Source organism: Podarcis pityusensis, assembly GCF_964106645.2.
Source record: "Podarcis pityusensis genome assembly, chromosome: 4".
NCBI lineage: Eukaryota > Metazoa > Chordata > Lepidosauria > Squamata > Lacertidae > Podarcis > Podarcis pityusensis.
The window spans coordinates 40,963,358-40,978,480 of record NC_138027.1 but is presented as its reverse complement, the minus strand read 5'-3'; the positions used below and the strand labels follow the sequence as shown (position 1 = coordinate 40,978,480).

Sequence of the window (15,123 nt, the reverse complement as noted above, 5' to 3'; positions counted from 1 at the left end):
TTCAGAGATAATAATTAGTCTGAGTAAAATCAGTATATGAAAACACCCTTGTGAGGATTTTCACTTAGAAGCCTCCAGGGAAATGATCCACCTTTATACATCAGGATCCTCTCAGACCTTCTTTCAGGAATGAATGCGACACAGTTGAAGGCTGTCACTCAAACACTTGTGAGTTCCTGATACATTGGTAAGAAACCTGAAGCATCAACTGCATGATTGCTATTGCCTCTTATCACTTTATAGGAGGTGATCGTTCAGAGAGGCAGCCAACACAATTCCAGTGCCATGCTGAGTCCAGAAAAACAGACTATTAAATCCTAACCTAGTCCTTGGGGATAAAATTTCACCCCAGTGCATTTTTTGAAAATCCAATGCTGTGTAAATTCTGCAACAATGTAGTCCATCTAAGACATTGTTGCCTGCACAGTCATAAACAAACAAGTACATTTTATTCATAGCGATATGTAGCTCTTTTACAAAAGAAAAGTACATATATGTGCAAATGTTCTCGGTGTACAAAAATTCCTTTTATTAATATTCATAATCAAGCACTTCATTTGTTTGCATATATTTCCCTCCACCAAACCAAGCTAGCGACTGGTCAGGCTTTGCAAGTCAACAAAAAAGCCAGGCTGTAAACTGATCTACTCTTAATATGAAATATGAAATGATTCTTCAAAGTGAACAGGTACTCCATGAATTAATTATCAGAGCACAGAAGGTGAATAATACACAATGGCTTAAGCATTCTTCAGGTGGCTGAAAGGTGACTTCATATATCTTTATGCATGAGCCTTTATAATACTTTAATGCAGGGTTTGGGGAAGTTTTTCAGTCCCAGGGCCTCATTCCCTCAAGGAGCCTTGTGAGGCCCACATGCCACTGGCGGGTGAGGCCAGAGGCAAAAGTGGGCATAACAATGGATGTGACTTTTGCCTTTGTGCAGAGTGTGGAAAGTTCAAAGGTTTCAGTAGGTGCACACACTTAGCCATCGCATATTTGCAACCAGGCAAACGAAAGAGGCATGTTTGCAGTTGAAGGATGAATTTCAGCTAGGCAAAAACACTCCAGAAGGGTGTGGAGCAGGGCTGGTGAGGGATGTAGCCTGTGGGGAGGGGCATGGCACAGGGACAGGATGTGGCCAGGGGAGAGAGCCCCAAGGGACACGTAGAAAGTCCCCAAGAACTGCATTTGGGCCCTGGGCCTGAGGTTCTCCATCCCTGCTTTAATGGGTCTTCACGGCACCTGCTTTTTCCTCTGTGGTGAAAATAGTGTATTTATCTGGATAATAAAATGGTCAGTTCTCAACCCTCAGTCACTCTAAATCCACTCCAGCTTTTCCTCCTGATGTTGAGATGCTTCGTTTACTATTTTTGGAGGGTTTGTGTGTTGGTTTGTGTGTGTGTGTTAGCATCCATTGGTAATCAGAAGAAAAACTTCAGTGCTGCTGATGTGTGGGGCTGTGAATGCTGACATTTTCCTCTGCCCCTCTCTAGCTCTTGCATCTGGTGGCTCTCTTCCAATAACATCACTGGATGCAACTGGGAACTTGGTATTTGCCAATGCTGGAGGTACGCCGAACATCGTCACTGCTCCTCTGTTCCTGAACCCTCAGAACCTTTCACTGCTCACCAGCAACCCAGTTAGCTTGGTCTCTGCAGCTGCAGCCTCCGCAGGGGCCTCTGGACCAGTTGCCAGCCTTCATGCCACCTCCACCTCAGCAGAGTCTATCCAGAACTCTCTCTTCACCGTGGCCTCGGCCAGCGGGGCTGCCTCCACCACTACTACTGCCTCCAAGGCGCAGTGAGTTGGACTGAGCTGTGCTTACCCATAGCCTATTTTACTCTGCAGTGAGATGGGCTGCCAGCTGGGTTTACAAACTGCAAAATGTGATTGGTTTCCTCTCACCGTGTTGCTGGGGACAAGGGAGAGAAGGAAAAATACAAAAGGAAAAAAAAAAAACCAAGAAGAAGGATTTAAAACTGGGACAAACATTTGCCTAATTTTATAATAAACACTGTCTTTTCAGGATTGCTTCATTGACTGGAGAACTTTCTAACCAAAAATGTATAAAACAAAAAAGGACTACTTATCATTTCCAGCAGTATCAATGACAAGTTAAGGTGGGTTATCAACTCAAACGTAGGAATGGGATTTCTTCTTTCTTTTTGATCTAAATATCTTTTTTTAATTATCATTTATTGGTCTGTTGTACAGGCCATAATGTCATACAAGGTGTTTATAATCTTATCAATCGTGTTGGGGGTTCCTTTCTTAACTGGTACAATTTAGGCAGGCCTGTATTACTGATGTATCTCTTTATGATTATTATTATTATTTTTATAAATATATATATATATATATAGTTCGGACACATTTGTCTGCTCCTGGAACAGTTTCAGTGAGCTCCCATGCCACACAGAGGGAGGAGCAAAGAGAGGGAAGCATGTGAATTGCGAATGTTCTTTAGTTTCCTTTTCCCTGGCGGTATGTTTTTCGGGATTCTCTCAGAAGTGTTGGCGGCTAAGTGAACATACAGAGGGTAATGTGCAAAGATAGTCCATGCTTGTGAGATGGGCGTTCTGATTGGACAGCTGTTTGCTCAGCACACTTGGGCCAAATCTAGCTCTCATTTGCACGTCTTTGGCTCCTGTTGATGCCAAGGGAGGAAGGATTTGGCCCATAGGTTCTGTCTTCAGCATCTGTGCTGGCCACTGTCTTGTCTCATAATTGCATGGAAATGGCCACTTTACAACTGGGAATATTTCTGTTATTTACTTTCTCAGGAGGCTGCCTGTATTGGTGATAATTCATATGCATTCGGTGAACCTTCCTACCAGCTGTTTGGCATAGGATTTCTGAACGCTGCATTGGTTCATCTCTAAGAACTTACTTTTTCCAGTGTCTCCAATATGATTGTACTGAAAATGTTTTCAACTTAAAACATTTCTATTCCAGAAGTAAACTAGGTCATGTGAACAAGTACTGTTTTATGCCAACACAGCAGAGCGTGCTCCATTCTAAATAGTTTGTAATGTTCTTTGACACTGTTCACTGCTCTGGAAAAAGTTGGTAAGGAATTCTCAGAAAGCTGACCAACGTGCCGTGGAGAGTGTTGTCTTTCTGGTGAACACTGGCATGTTGCATGCGTCTTGCAATATTTCATGCTATTTCTGGGTGATGCTGCTGCTAGCTAGATCATTTATGGCAGTAATAAACACCTCTACTAGAGAGGGGGAAATGTTTCCAAGCAACGTAACAAGTGGTATGCGCAAACAGCTGCTGACAATGGATGAGAGAGAGACTGAAGAGACAAAGATGAACTTAAATGTTATGCTGGTCTGAATCTAATTTTTTTTTGCTGAGAAGAGATTGGATGACTGCAATGTACTTGGAACTCTCCAATCTCTTTTTAAGGTGAATTGAAAAATATCTTCAAGAAGGAGGAGCTGCCCAGTTTTTCTTTTCACTAAGCCTGGGGAGAAGGGGAGTTCTAACGCTCATGTAATTATATTGCATTTCATGCCAAAGGTAATTATTTAACCTCTCATCACCTGATATCCTTTATCACCTGATATCATGATAGCAGTAACTTTATTCTCACTTCCTTCTCTGGCTGCTGATCCCAATTCAGAGAGCTGGCATTAATGCTCAACTAGCAGAAATCTTTGTCTCTTCTTGCATACCGTCATGCTGTTTGCTCTCTGTTCGTCTCTGAATTTCCAACTTCCTGTTTCACAAGCTATTTAAAAATAATGAATTCTTCCTAAAACTTTAAAAACTTGTGAACTGTAAGCAGGGAAGTGAGCAAATGTCCGTCCACCGTCTTATGTGTGTTTGATTTTTTTTAATGTTTTATTTTTTTAAAACTAAGCTTGAACCAAAGTCAATTTCTAGCAAGCTGCTGTACTAATGGACTAGTTTGTATAAGTGCAGTTCAGATGCAGAGAGGTGATAGATGCTACTGACAATTTCTTTTCATTTTTTATTTTATATAAAAATTGCTGCTTGTTTTAATCTTTTTTGGGGGGTGGGGGTGGTCTTTTATATATCCTTGGGGCAGACAAAATCTCAACTTGATTATTATCTAATTTCCGTGGTTTGGTGTGTAAATAGAATGGCAATGGCAGATGGTTACTAATTCAACTGTTCCCACATCCTCCTTAGCAGTTTGGCTCAATCTATATACTGTGGTGTGACTGTCTCCATGATTTCAGTCTCAGTTTAAAAATATAGGGCTATGAATAATACTGTGTGTTAAGGTTTTAAGTGGCCCATAGCAACAGCTTGGAGCAGTCAAATGTATGAAAGGATGGCAGAGGAGAGACAGGTACCCACTATGTTGGTCTCAAGGCCATAGTGTTGACTAGTTTCTACCAAAGGAAATATCAATCCCATGGATTTTTTATTTTATTTTTTTTGTCCATTGAAATTAGATTTGTGTTTTTTGGCGCGCACACATCCATACGTATATATTTTAATAGAGGAGATGGTGATGACTTCTGAACTGTGGCATTTATTTAGCTATGAATTTCAAACATCAAGGAGGAAATAAGCCCTTCATATTTATGTACAAAAAATAAAGAGAACACAGCCCTGTAAATCGCCCCAAAACTCTCGAGGATTAAGAGAAGCTGTTTATTCAGTTGACTGGCTGCCTCTTCTTGGGTTCACTGTTTGCAGTTAGAGGACATGATGAATCTGGAACACTAATGTAGCTCAGATGATGGCCATAAAAATCTTGCTGTAGTATTCACAGTATTCACATATTGTTGGTGTGAGCACCTTTAATCTTTATTTCTCTTAGATTCATGCCACTGCCACACTACTAGCAGATTTTACAGCAGGTTCTGGTGAAAGAAACTGGAAGCTAAAAACATGCAGCTAAAATGCTTTGGTTGAATTGTATTCATCCTACTTTACATATTCCATTCCTCATATCGCTCATACCTAATGCATTGATGCTTGTTCGCAGCAGCACAGAGATACCAGGATCTGAATAGCTGTCACTATTTTGTGTTGATCTTGGCTATATATTTCACATGGCCATATTAACACACACACACACACACACACACACACACACACACACACCTCTTCCCATTCTAGAGCTGCCAGCCCCAACCTGGTGCCCTCCAGAGTACCATTCCCATCGGTCCTAGCTGTTCTGGAAGAAAGGCTGTTCTAGAGAGATGGATAATCAGCTTCTGCAATACACACTTCAACAGAAAATCAGATCCAGATAATTGGAGAATCTGCCCTGGAACCTCACAGTTATAATACATTTCTCTTACCACAAAGCTACAAGGATAATCACAAAAGTCATGAACGTTCTGGTATAGTGAAAATTTTCTGGTCACTACCAAGTGCAATTCCTGTAATCCAAAACAATGTGTGATACCTGTGTCCCTAATATCCAGTACTAACCATTCTTCCATTACTGCATTAGTTGAACAAATTAGTCCAGCATTCCAGTGTTCTAGAGATTGTTGATTTTATTTTCATTTTTTCAGTCATGGGTTATTAGGCTGTCATTTCATTTCACACAGTTTCAGATCTGTTTCATAGGCCAAAGTCTGAAACGTTTGCTTGCAGACTTGAGAGATTTCAGTACACCTTTTATTACCAAAAAGGAAAGGAGTAGGTTAATCCTCATACCTGCAGTTTCCACAGTTGCAGGTTACTTACGAAAATGGCAGAGTTCAGTCCGTGTCCCTTTCAGATGAGTTGGAATGTTTCTATTGATTTTAGAGAAGCCAGAGTGCCAGAACCTTATTGGGTGCAAATACTACTTCCTTGAAAGGTGTGAAAAATGGGGATATATTGAGCAGACAAACCATTGGCAGATGAGTTAAAACATCTATTCAAGTTACCCTAAGTTGTGTGCACTTAGGGCCAGTGTGGACACTTTCTGTTGTAGGAGAGTTGTTCTTCCAGCTGAATACATAGCTTATCATACTGATGGACAAACTCGCAAGGTTCATAATTTCAAAGTAAAGTTGTTCTTCCACACCTTTTTGAATCTGCCCATATATACCAATTTGCACATTACATATTCCCATGTATGAGGCTTACACGTACGAGTAATGTCTGAATGTGCCCTTACTTTGCAGTGTGTATAGATATAATAGACCGCTTCCTTTGTAAGGTTTGTGCTTATGAAGTGTTATAAATGTAAACTATGTGTGATACTCAACTATGCTTTACCCAGAGTAGGCCCATTGAAATTAATGGACCTAATGTAGTCGTTGTCCTTAATTTCAGTGCGTCTACTCTGCATAAAAATTAGTTGAGTACCACCCTATATCTCTACATTATTTTGCCATCTTGAGAATGTATAACTGCTCCATATATCTGCGTCAGGGTTGGTGGATGGGAGGTTAACCAATAATTCTGCAGGTCCAAGCAAGTCTTCCAGGCAGTCTAGCATCTCAACCTTCACTTGAGTGATAGATTGCTAAGACTGAAGAGCAAAGGCTGAGACAACGGTTATATAAGGTAGGGTGGAGTCTTATTGGCTCTTTGGGTCACCTTATTATGAACATTTGTAGTGCCAGAGCAGCAGAGATCAGCCCAACTGTTCACTCTTCCTGCATGCTGCCCCAGTAGCACCAGCAGTAAGATGTCTGGGCCATGAATTAGTTTACCTTGGAGATAAGCAAGCATGCCTAATGTAGGAATTGTCATTAACCCAGGGCACTCAGGAGTACCAGTGCAGTGGATTACAACATATGACAGAAATGAGATGGAGACAATTTCTCATAAAAGGGGGGATCTGAAAAGTTTTTGCTGTTTTTCCCACCTGCCACCTAAATATGCATGCCACGTGAATGTGAATGGACAGTGGTCATTTAATGTCACTTCCCCTGATGTATAGAGTTGGATCAGATGTAATACTCCCAATATCTTAACCCTGACTAAGGAAGGTGGGCTGCAGGATCCCTGCGTTCATGTTAACCATGGCTCAGGTGAGTGCCAGCACAGACATTAACCGTGTTTAAGGCTGACAGAAAGAGGGTAGGGAAATTGCAGTCCTACAACCTGCTCTGCACTAAGTCTGTACCTGCTCAGAAACATTACAAAGTTGCTTTACAATGACATATTTATGTGAGTTACCAGAACCCTGACGCCTGAGCCTGTGTATAAACACGGCTAGGAAAAGCTACAAACGTGATGTTATAAAAATGGGTCGCCTGGGTGTCCTGTGATGGAAAAGCAGTTGTGAATGGTGAATCCATGCTATATTTTAAAAATAACTCCTAAGCTTCAATTGCCAAGGAAAATACCTGATTGATTAAGTTTAGTTTTATGTTGATTGTCATCTAAGACATTTTTACTGGATAAGTTCAACCAAAGATGTTATTGATTGAAGTTATAAAGGAAGAACAGAAGTACTTATTGCTGAATTTCCGGTGCCAGAAACCAGGCTTAAGAGTCCATTGTTGCCTTATCTCCTTCCCTTCCCTATTTCAGTTGTATATTATGTGGGGTTAGGTTGGTAATATCACGCTTTAACTGTCTTTCTAATTGCTGTTCTAAAAACCTTGGAAGAATGTAGGCTGCCCATTACAAGATAAAGCCTGTATTTTATTTGCTCCCACGCTGATGGCTTATTTCAGTTAGTGGATGTTGGGCTATACTGCAGCCTAAGCAAAGACTGGCTCTGATGCAGTGTTTGGCACCTGAGGTGGAGGGTTCATGTGATTTTTGCATGGGGATTTATTTATGTTCAGGATCTAGTAGGAACTTTGTGAGACTACATTCAAAATGAACATATTTGCATCAAATATTACATAGGAACTGTGAGCACTGAACAGATAACACATAGATTCATTCATTCATTCTTGTAAGTGATAAGATGTGGGAAAATATCACTCAAGTCTTGCTTTATGAACATTTTCCCCAATTTAAATGTAATCTTGCACTGGTTCCACTGTGGGGCCATACAGTTATGCTTGGGGTTTGAGCTGCAGGGGCAGTTAGCATCACAAGGATGCAAAATCCACTAACTGACTTGATTAGTGTTTGGTATAATTAAAGCTTTTGCTATGGCCTTGTTGCTTTTGGAGCCACACAAGTGTAGCAGCTATATTTACCATACAAGTTCCTTTATTAACCTTTCAGACGACACTTTTGTTACGTAGAATTATTTAACAATATCTTATCGATGGCTATATTTTTCAGTAACATAATTTCTTGTAATGGAAGTGCACATTTACGCAGATGCATCATTTCATCATATTCGTGCTGTTAATGACCTTTTTAAAAAAACAACATCCCACGTAGAAGTCTCTCTTCTGCTTTGAACATGTAATCCTTTCTCTCAGACATTAGGAGTATGTTTATGCTCAATCTGTATGTGCCTACATGCACTTTTTAGAAGATGAATTATAAAAGGGTTGTAGAGGTTCATAAATGTATATAGGTATAAACCATTATAGATAAAACACTACCAAAGGAGAATCTGGCTGGCTGATTATGGTTATTCATCTCTAACCAAAACTTCTCAGGACTCGTTAGCCAATTTTTTTACAAAGTTACAATCTAATGTTTTTTAAGCAATACACTCTTTTAAGACATTCACCTGCAAAGTTCTTGCTCCATGCAGTTATTAGGCCAAGTCGAACTTGCCAGTAGGGAGCTTTCTATTGGCTTAAGTGATAAAGTTGGCTGAGATCCCTGAGCTTCTTGAATGGACTTTGATGCCAAAGTCCATGCCCTGTATGAACAGCTTCAGAAAAAAAGGAATGCACCAGGAACTAGTGCCAATTTACCCACAGTCTTCTTACTTTTGTGAATGTTGTGGGATGGCGTACTGTCCAATTCGTAAACATTCACCCTCCCCAGTGTTGGCTTCATGTTTGGAAGGACCCTTGAGCAAGAGATCTTCCATGGGTTCCTCCACCTTCCTCGGTCCCTCAGCAAATCTCCCTTATCACTGGAGCAGAACAAGGAGACTCTTGGCAGTAGAGGGCCTTGGACAGATGCCCAGCCATGCCAGTCCTCTCTGTCTTTTTGCTGTGTGCCCAAAACATTTTCAGATTACACAAATTTAATCAAAAGGCATTTGATTAATAGTCTATGGAAAAATGAAACCTATATTTCATTTCCACTTTTCTAGGGAGACTTCCAAAAGTTTAAAATTCTTAATACAGACATCTATATCAATTGTGAAAGAAAACTTGAGATATATTGGACCTAGCATTGATTAGTTGTCGCAGCCTAGCCCTAATACATTTCTGAATCGGTTTTGCAAGGTTGAGTTCAGCCTCACTATCAACAGATCACATTAGTCTTTAATCCTCCTGGGATAATATGCAGGATGATAAGAGGTCTGTTCCACACATTTCACTTTCCTACATACAGATATAGCATCCTTTTAGGAAATTGCATCATAATGTGCAGTGCCTGTTGCTATTTTATGCATAGACATACTCTGAAGGCAAATTACAGTGTGTGAAGTGACTCTTGAGTCACACTGGAATTAAATTAGCTTTATTCTCGAGAGAAAGAAAGGTCGTAGTCACACTGCCTGACATTGCTTTACTGCTATGACCTTTCCTGACCTTTGTCCAAACATGCAGTATACATGTAGTTGGGCTGAATGTTGGCATGAAGCATGCCAAATGTTTTTGACCCTAAGGAGCAAAATGAAGGCTTCTCCTCTGACATAACTTGGGAGTCTCGTTCCACCCCTTCTTGTTTCTCTTTCTGTAAGCAGGCATTGTTACAGGATTGTAGGAACAATGCTTTTTGGTAGCAGCTGGCTTTCTGGCACCTTTTTTTTTATTAAAAAAAATACCTCAGCATAGCTTTAGTATCATTTGCAGAATGGAAAATCGGGAGAGAGAAACTTTATAAATAATGGAAGTAATTCTAGCTGTAGAGTTTAGTTTTGAAGACCCTGACTTATGCTGTATGTATTTGCAGTTCTGTATTTAGGCTACAACTTTATAGGGTATGGGGTGGGGGCGGGAAGGAAAGAGAGTTAGCTGTGCTAGAAGGCAAATGTTGCTTGCAACGTCTTTTTCTACTTTGTCATTGGCTATCGTTGTCAACACGCTACATAACAGCAGACATAACTGAGCTGCTGTATTGCTTCCAGGGTCCTTCTAGGTGTGCATGACCTCTGCCTCCCTGCTTTCTTTCTATTGGCAAACCAAGGGCCTTGGTGGGGATGTAAATACTGAGCAAGTTTGTGTGCTTGGAGGAGGGCATACAAGGAGATGAATTAGCAACCCATTTTAGTCCACGTAGTTGCACTAGGGCTGCAGCTGGGCCAAGACTTTTACATTTGGAAAAGGAGGAGGATATTTGGGAGAACAAAGTGAAACAGTTCTTTTTATCCCTGCTTGTCTTGTTCTTGAATGTAGTATGTGATAATTAATTTAATTTTATAATAGCAATGCTAATTCTGTCTAGACCAAAAATAGCGGAAGAGAAACCAAACTAAATGCTAACCTGCTCCTAGTACCTAAGTATAGAGTACCTGAAAGAGATAAGATTCTATGAGGCAGACTTCAGGAGAAAAGAGGATATATTGGATGTGGGTTTCTTTTTATGGAAGGTTGAGTCATTTTTCTCTCACAGCACATGGTTCAGATTTTGGATGGCATTCTTGGGAGACTTCATCTGCTTCCATCCTGACTCTGAAGCATCTCCTTTCTCTGATTGCAGAAAAATACAGAGTGTGTGTTTGTGTGGGGAAGTATATTTCCGGGGGTGGGAGAGGAAAACCTGAGCTTCAGCTGGAGGGGGAGAATTTCCAATGTTTTGATAGGAACCAAAGGTATACTGCTTAGTTTTTGGCAGCTCTGCTGTTTTCAGGATGTCTTCGGCAAAAAATTGTGTGGTCTTAGAGGTTTGGTTTGATGACTCTTGACTTGGAGGATCTCCTCATGTGTTGGTTTTCCTACCTTCTTAATGCACAGGGTTGGTTTGGATACTTTTTCTGAGGACATACTGGAGGCAAGTTCTATTCAGTACAACACCCAAGATCACAAGCAACTGTTGGATGTAGGGAAAACTTGGTTTTATTCTTAAAGTATCAAAACTGCATTGTCCTCTTAAATATCAAAACTGCATTGTCCTCTGTTTCACATCATTTCAGAAGTCCTGTGGGTTTTCATAGTGGAAAACCTTGGAGACGTCTTTCTTTCCTCCCCGGAATAGCTTTGGGCATTGTCACATTACATGCTGTTGGCTTGATGAATTGCATCAGTCAAGCCTGACGTGTTCATGTGTGAAGCAAGGGAGAAGGTAAATATATATTAGTTGTCCAGCTGTTCTTCCTCTGGAAATCAGCTGGGTTGCAGAACTTCCCTGGAAAGCTTTACTAATAGACTTACTGTTCTGACATTATGTAAAGTGGTATTAATATTGTGTGACTTTTCTAAGAGCTAGGTAGATTTATAAGTAGGTAATAGGGAAATGGAAAATGACTTCTCAAAGATAAGAGCACTTGGAACAAAAGATGTGGAAAACAAGGTGTGCTTTAAAAGAAAACAAATCTGAGGAAGGAAATGAAACAACCAGTTGGGAGATGGGATCATGAGAGAAAGATCCTTAGTACTATGAGGAAGGTTGGAATGTCTCCCCTCTTCTGCCTTATTTCTCTTTACCTCACTCAGGCGAAAATATGGGTTTAATAGTTTGTTGTCGGCTCTTTCCCCAAACATTTCTAAAACTCTGATCTTTGTTCTCACCAAAAATTCTCTCTTTACTTTTTACAATGTAGAACCCATCAAAATAAAAGCCTTCCTGAAGTATTTCTAGCAGAAATGTCTTTAACCCACCAGGGGGCTATAAGTGTAAATGGTGAATGTTTCTGGCAAGAGTACTACAGGAATAGTGGTAAATATTAAGGAGTACAGATCTGTGTCAAATTAATATTTGCACAATTCAAGCCACCCACCCTGGCCAACAGCCTTTGGAACAAACACCTTTGGTCAGGGCTGGGGAGAAACTGTCACTTGTCCCATCTAATCCATGTTAGCACATTGGCATTTTCGATCCAGTTTCTGTATTTGAATTTGAGGAAGAAGCCACAGCAGATACCCATAAACTGATTGGTAAGTTACTTCCATTTATTTGAACCTCCCTGGAGGAAGATACAGGCTTTTCTCTAAAATCCAGGAGATAAGAGGTCAGGTGCAAGTGCATTTGAGAGCATCACGGGACTCCGGCCTTTTTGCACTCCCCTGGTCCCACCGTGTCGCTGTTCCATTTCCTTCTTCTGTGGTAGTGTCTAAGGCTAGGTGTGAGTAAGTGTCGGGTGTTTATCCGCCACAGGTACGGGAGCTGTCGTATACCTCATTTCTAACTCATAACTGAGTAACTTGCTTTAACTTTCTCCAAACCCTACAGAGTTGCCAAGACTGCCCTCCCTCCCTTGATTAACGTGGAACTCTGGCTTATAGCATCCTGTGACCTGCAACCTGGGGGGCGACCCCCTAAAGCCTCTGAATGTCGCTGCTTAAAAGCTACTGCAAACTGAGGGCAAATTGCAATCTTCTATTTCTTTTGGTTACCAGGGGTCCTCTCGTAGTCTGTGAATATCCATCTCCACTCCCAATCCGTGCATGAAACCTCCATGCTGCCTTCTCCCTCCCCCTGGTGAGATGTCAGGGCTATAATGTACTGCAGGGTCAAGGCAGGACCCTGACGGCTCCTCTCAGCCAAGTGCTGCATGCATATTGCTCGCTACTTTTTAATTTTGTTTCTCTCATGCTCCTCCCATATTTAATTTCCTTCTTTTATTATTTGACAATCTTCTTCCTCCCCGTCCCCGCCTCTAGGCTAACCAGAAGCTGCATCCCTGTCCCTTCTGCCATTTTACTTTGAATGTAGTTTTCCCACCCTTTGGAAAGAGAAGCTTTTCCAGGTCACGGTGCACTGCTATATGCCGAGGGGGGCGGTTTCTTTGTTTTGTTTTGTTCTTTTAGAAATTTCCAGCCAAAACCAAAGATTTCCTAATGATTGTATAAACTCAAAACAGACAAACAAACAAACCAAAGACAAAAGGGGCGTCTTCAGCACCAATCATATCTCTTAAGATGGCGCGGTCCCATCCTGTGCTAACTTGCTTGGGAGACCAAGTTCTGTTTGACCTCCACAAATCCAAAGGCGCACAGCCATTGGGAGGGAGAGTTCAGTGGGGAAAAGTGATGGACTCCACAGATTGGTTGTGAAGCTGAAGACATTGGTGCATGACTGGCGGCTCTGGTGGGTGCTTTTAACCCTTTGGGAGCTGGGTGATATTAATACACGCTGAGGTGCACTTCTGAGCTCTCCCCCCCCCCCCCCCGCCACTGCTTGGAAGAGGCTGTTCTGTTGTGCAAAATCTCTGAAAAAAATGTTTTGTTTTTCTTTCTCTCCCCCCCACTTCTTTTTTGTTCTTTAATTATTTTTGCAGCACCACTGTGCAACTATGCATTGTATTTCTCAACCTTTTGTGCTAGGTAGGTAGATGCCTATGACTTTTTAAACTTTGGGGGAGGGGGGGGTTGCCAATGAAGGAACTTTTTACATGGATCTTTTAAATCTCAGTTGATTAGGGGGTGTTTGGTTCTAGGGTCATACAAGCTCTATCCCAAAGCAAAATCCAAATGTTAATAATATTAGCCTGATGCAGATACCAAAGATAATTTCTTTCCTGCAGAACCTTAGACTTGTGTATTAAGTACAATTACCCAGCACTTGCATTAGTCTAACCTCAGTAATTCCAAAGCTTAGATGTATATTTTGGTATATTTCTGGGATATTAAAAATGTCGTTTAAATTCTTGTTTGTTTCAGTGTAATGCTCTTAAAGTCATAGCATGGAGATAACTGAATTGTCTTATTCTTAGTAGTTTGAAATAATAGTATTTTTGTATGTTTTGGGTGTGTCAATGTATGTATTAACACAACAGTTTTCACTGCCTAGGTGTTCATAATTGAGAAAAAGTGTACATAATCTGTGATTTCCACCAGATTGTCGATTTAGATTGCATTTTCTCTGATTGCCATTCCCAACAGGGAGATCTTTATTCCTTTTTTTTTTAAAGAGACAGCATGCTTATAACAGTGAGATTGTACTTTTGCCCTCCCATAAAGGTCCAGTTCCCTGAAAACATCGTCCTTTAATTTTGAAAGGTGAGGCAAGACTCAAAAGTGTAGCAATTGAATAACTAAAAGCACGGATATTACTATGCTAGGAATTTATGCTTTTTGTTTTTATAGTGGGGGGGAGGCATCTTGCCAAGAAAGCTATGGTTTGTGGAAATTGATTTATAAAATCCTGAGCTCTTCCTATGGCAAAAAAGAGAGATTTGTGTTGATTACAGAGCTTCCCTGTCGTCAACCATCAAGTTGGCTTATTTCTTCCTCAGGCCTGCTAATGTGGTCAATTGTACAGCTTAATTTACATGAACACTTTGTATCTAACTGTGATAAATATATTAAGATACAATGCATTCTTGCCTAACTTTAAATTTGAGAACTGTAAGGCCCTAATTTGAAACTGTGTGTGTCTCCAAAATGGAGATGAAAAGGATGCTGTCTCTTTAAATATACCTTCTATTTTTTCCCTAGTGGCTGCCTGCAGGTGGCTGTGGGCATTGAGAGAGACTGTGTAGATTATAGGATGAAAATGGTAGATTTTGTGTAGATGCATTTGTCTGCTGTAATTTTTATATATATAAAACTTAACTGTAACTGTACAGTTCATTTCTGTTGTAAACATCATTAAACCATTTTTCCAAGTGTTTTAACATGCATGCACTGGTTTGTGGTTTTTGAACAAGTGAAAGGAAATGGCTGAAAAGAAATGGCAGGACCTTGTATTTCTGTTGTTTTAAACCTGACAATCTGGAGCTGAAGGATGTTCCTCCTTATTTTCTCCCAACTACAAATCACAAGACATCTCAGGTTAGAAGACTCACATAATTGGACAGCAGAAACAGGTAAGCCTCTCAGTTCTGTTATTCTGCAGAAAATAAATATGCCAGATTTATTTTAAAAGCTTACACTACTAGTAACTTACGGCTTCCATGTTGAACAGGATGTGTTAAATTCTTTCAGTTAAGTAACCACCATGTGCAGGTTGTCTAACTAGCTCAACATCGTAATGCACATTTATTTA

General features: G+C 40.6%; 1 protein-coding gene across 8 annotated transcripts in view; it reads left to right on the top strand.

Annotated features, from left to right (window-relative positions):
• The window catches only part of POU2F1 (POU class 2 homeobox 1), a 101,992-nt gene extending 87,234 nt beyond the window's left edge, over positions 1–14,758 (top strand). For all 8 annotated transcript variants that reach the window (XM_081001510.1, XM_081001509.1, XM_081001505.1 and 5 more), the window contains one exon: positions 1,497–14,758. In XM_081001510.1, coding sequence (XP_080857636.1) covers positions 1,497–1,807 — 311 coding nt within the window. In that variant the 3' untranslated portion in view covers positions 1,808–14,758. The remainder of the gene's footprint in view (positions 1–1,496) is intronic.
• The last annotated feature ends 365 nt before the right edge of the window (positions 14,759–15,123 follow it).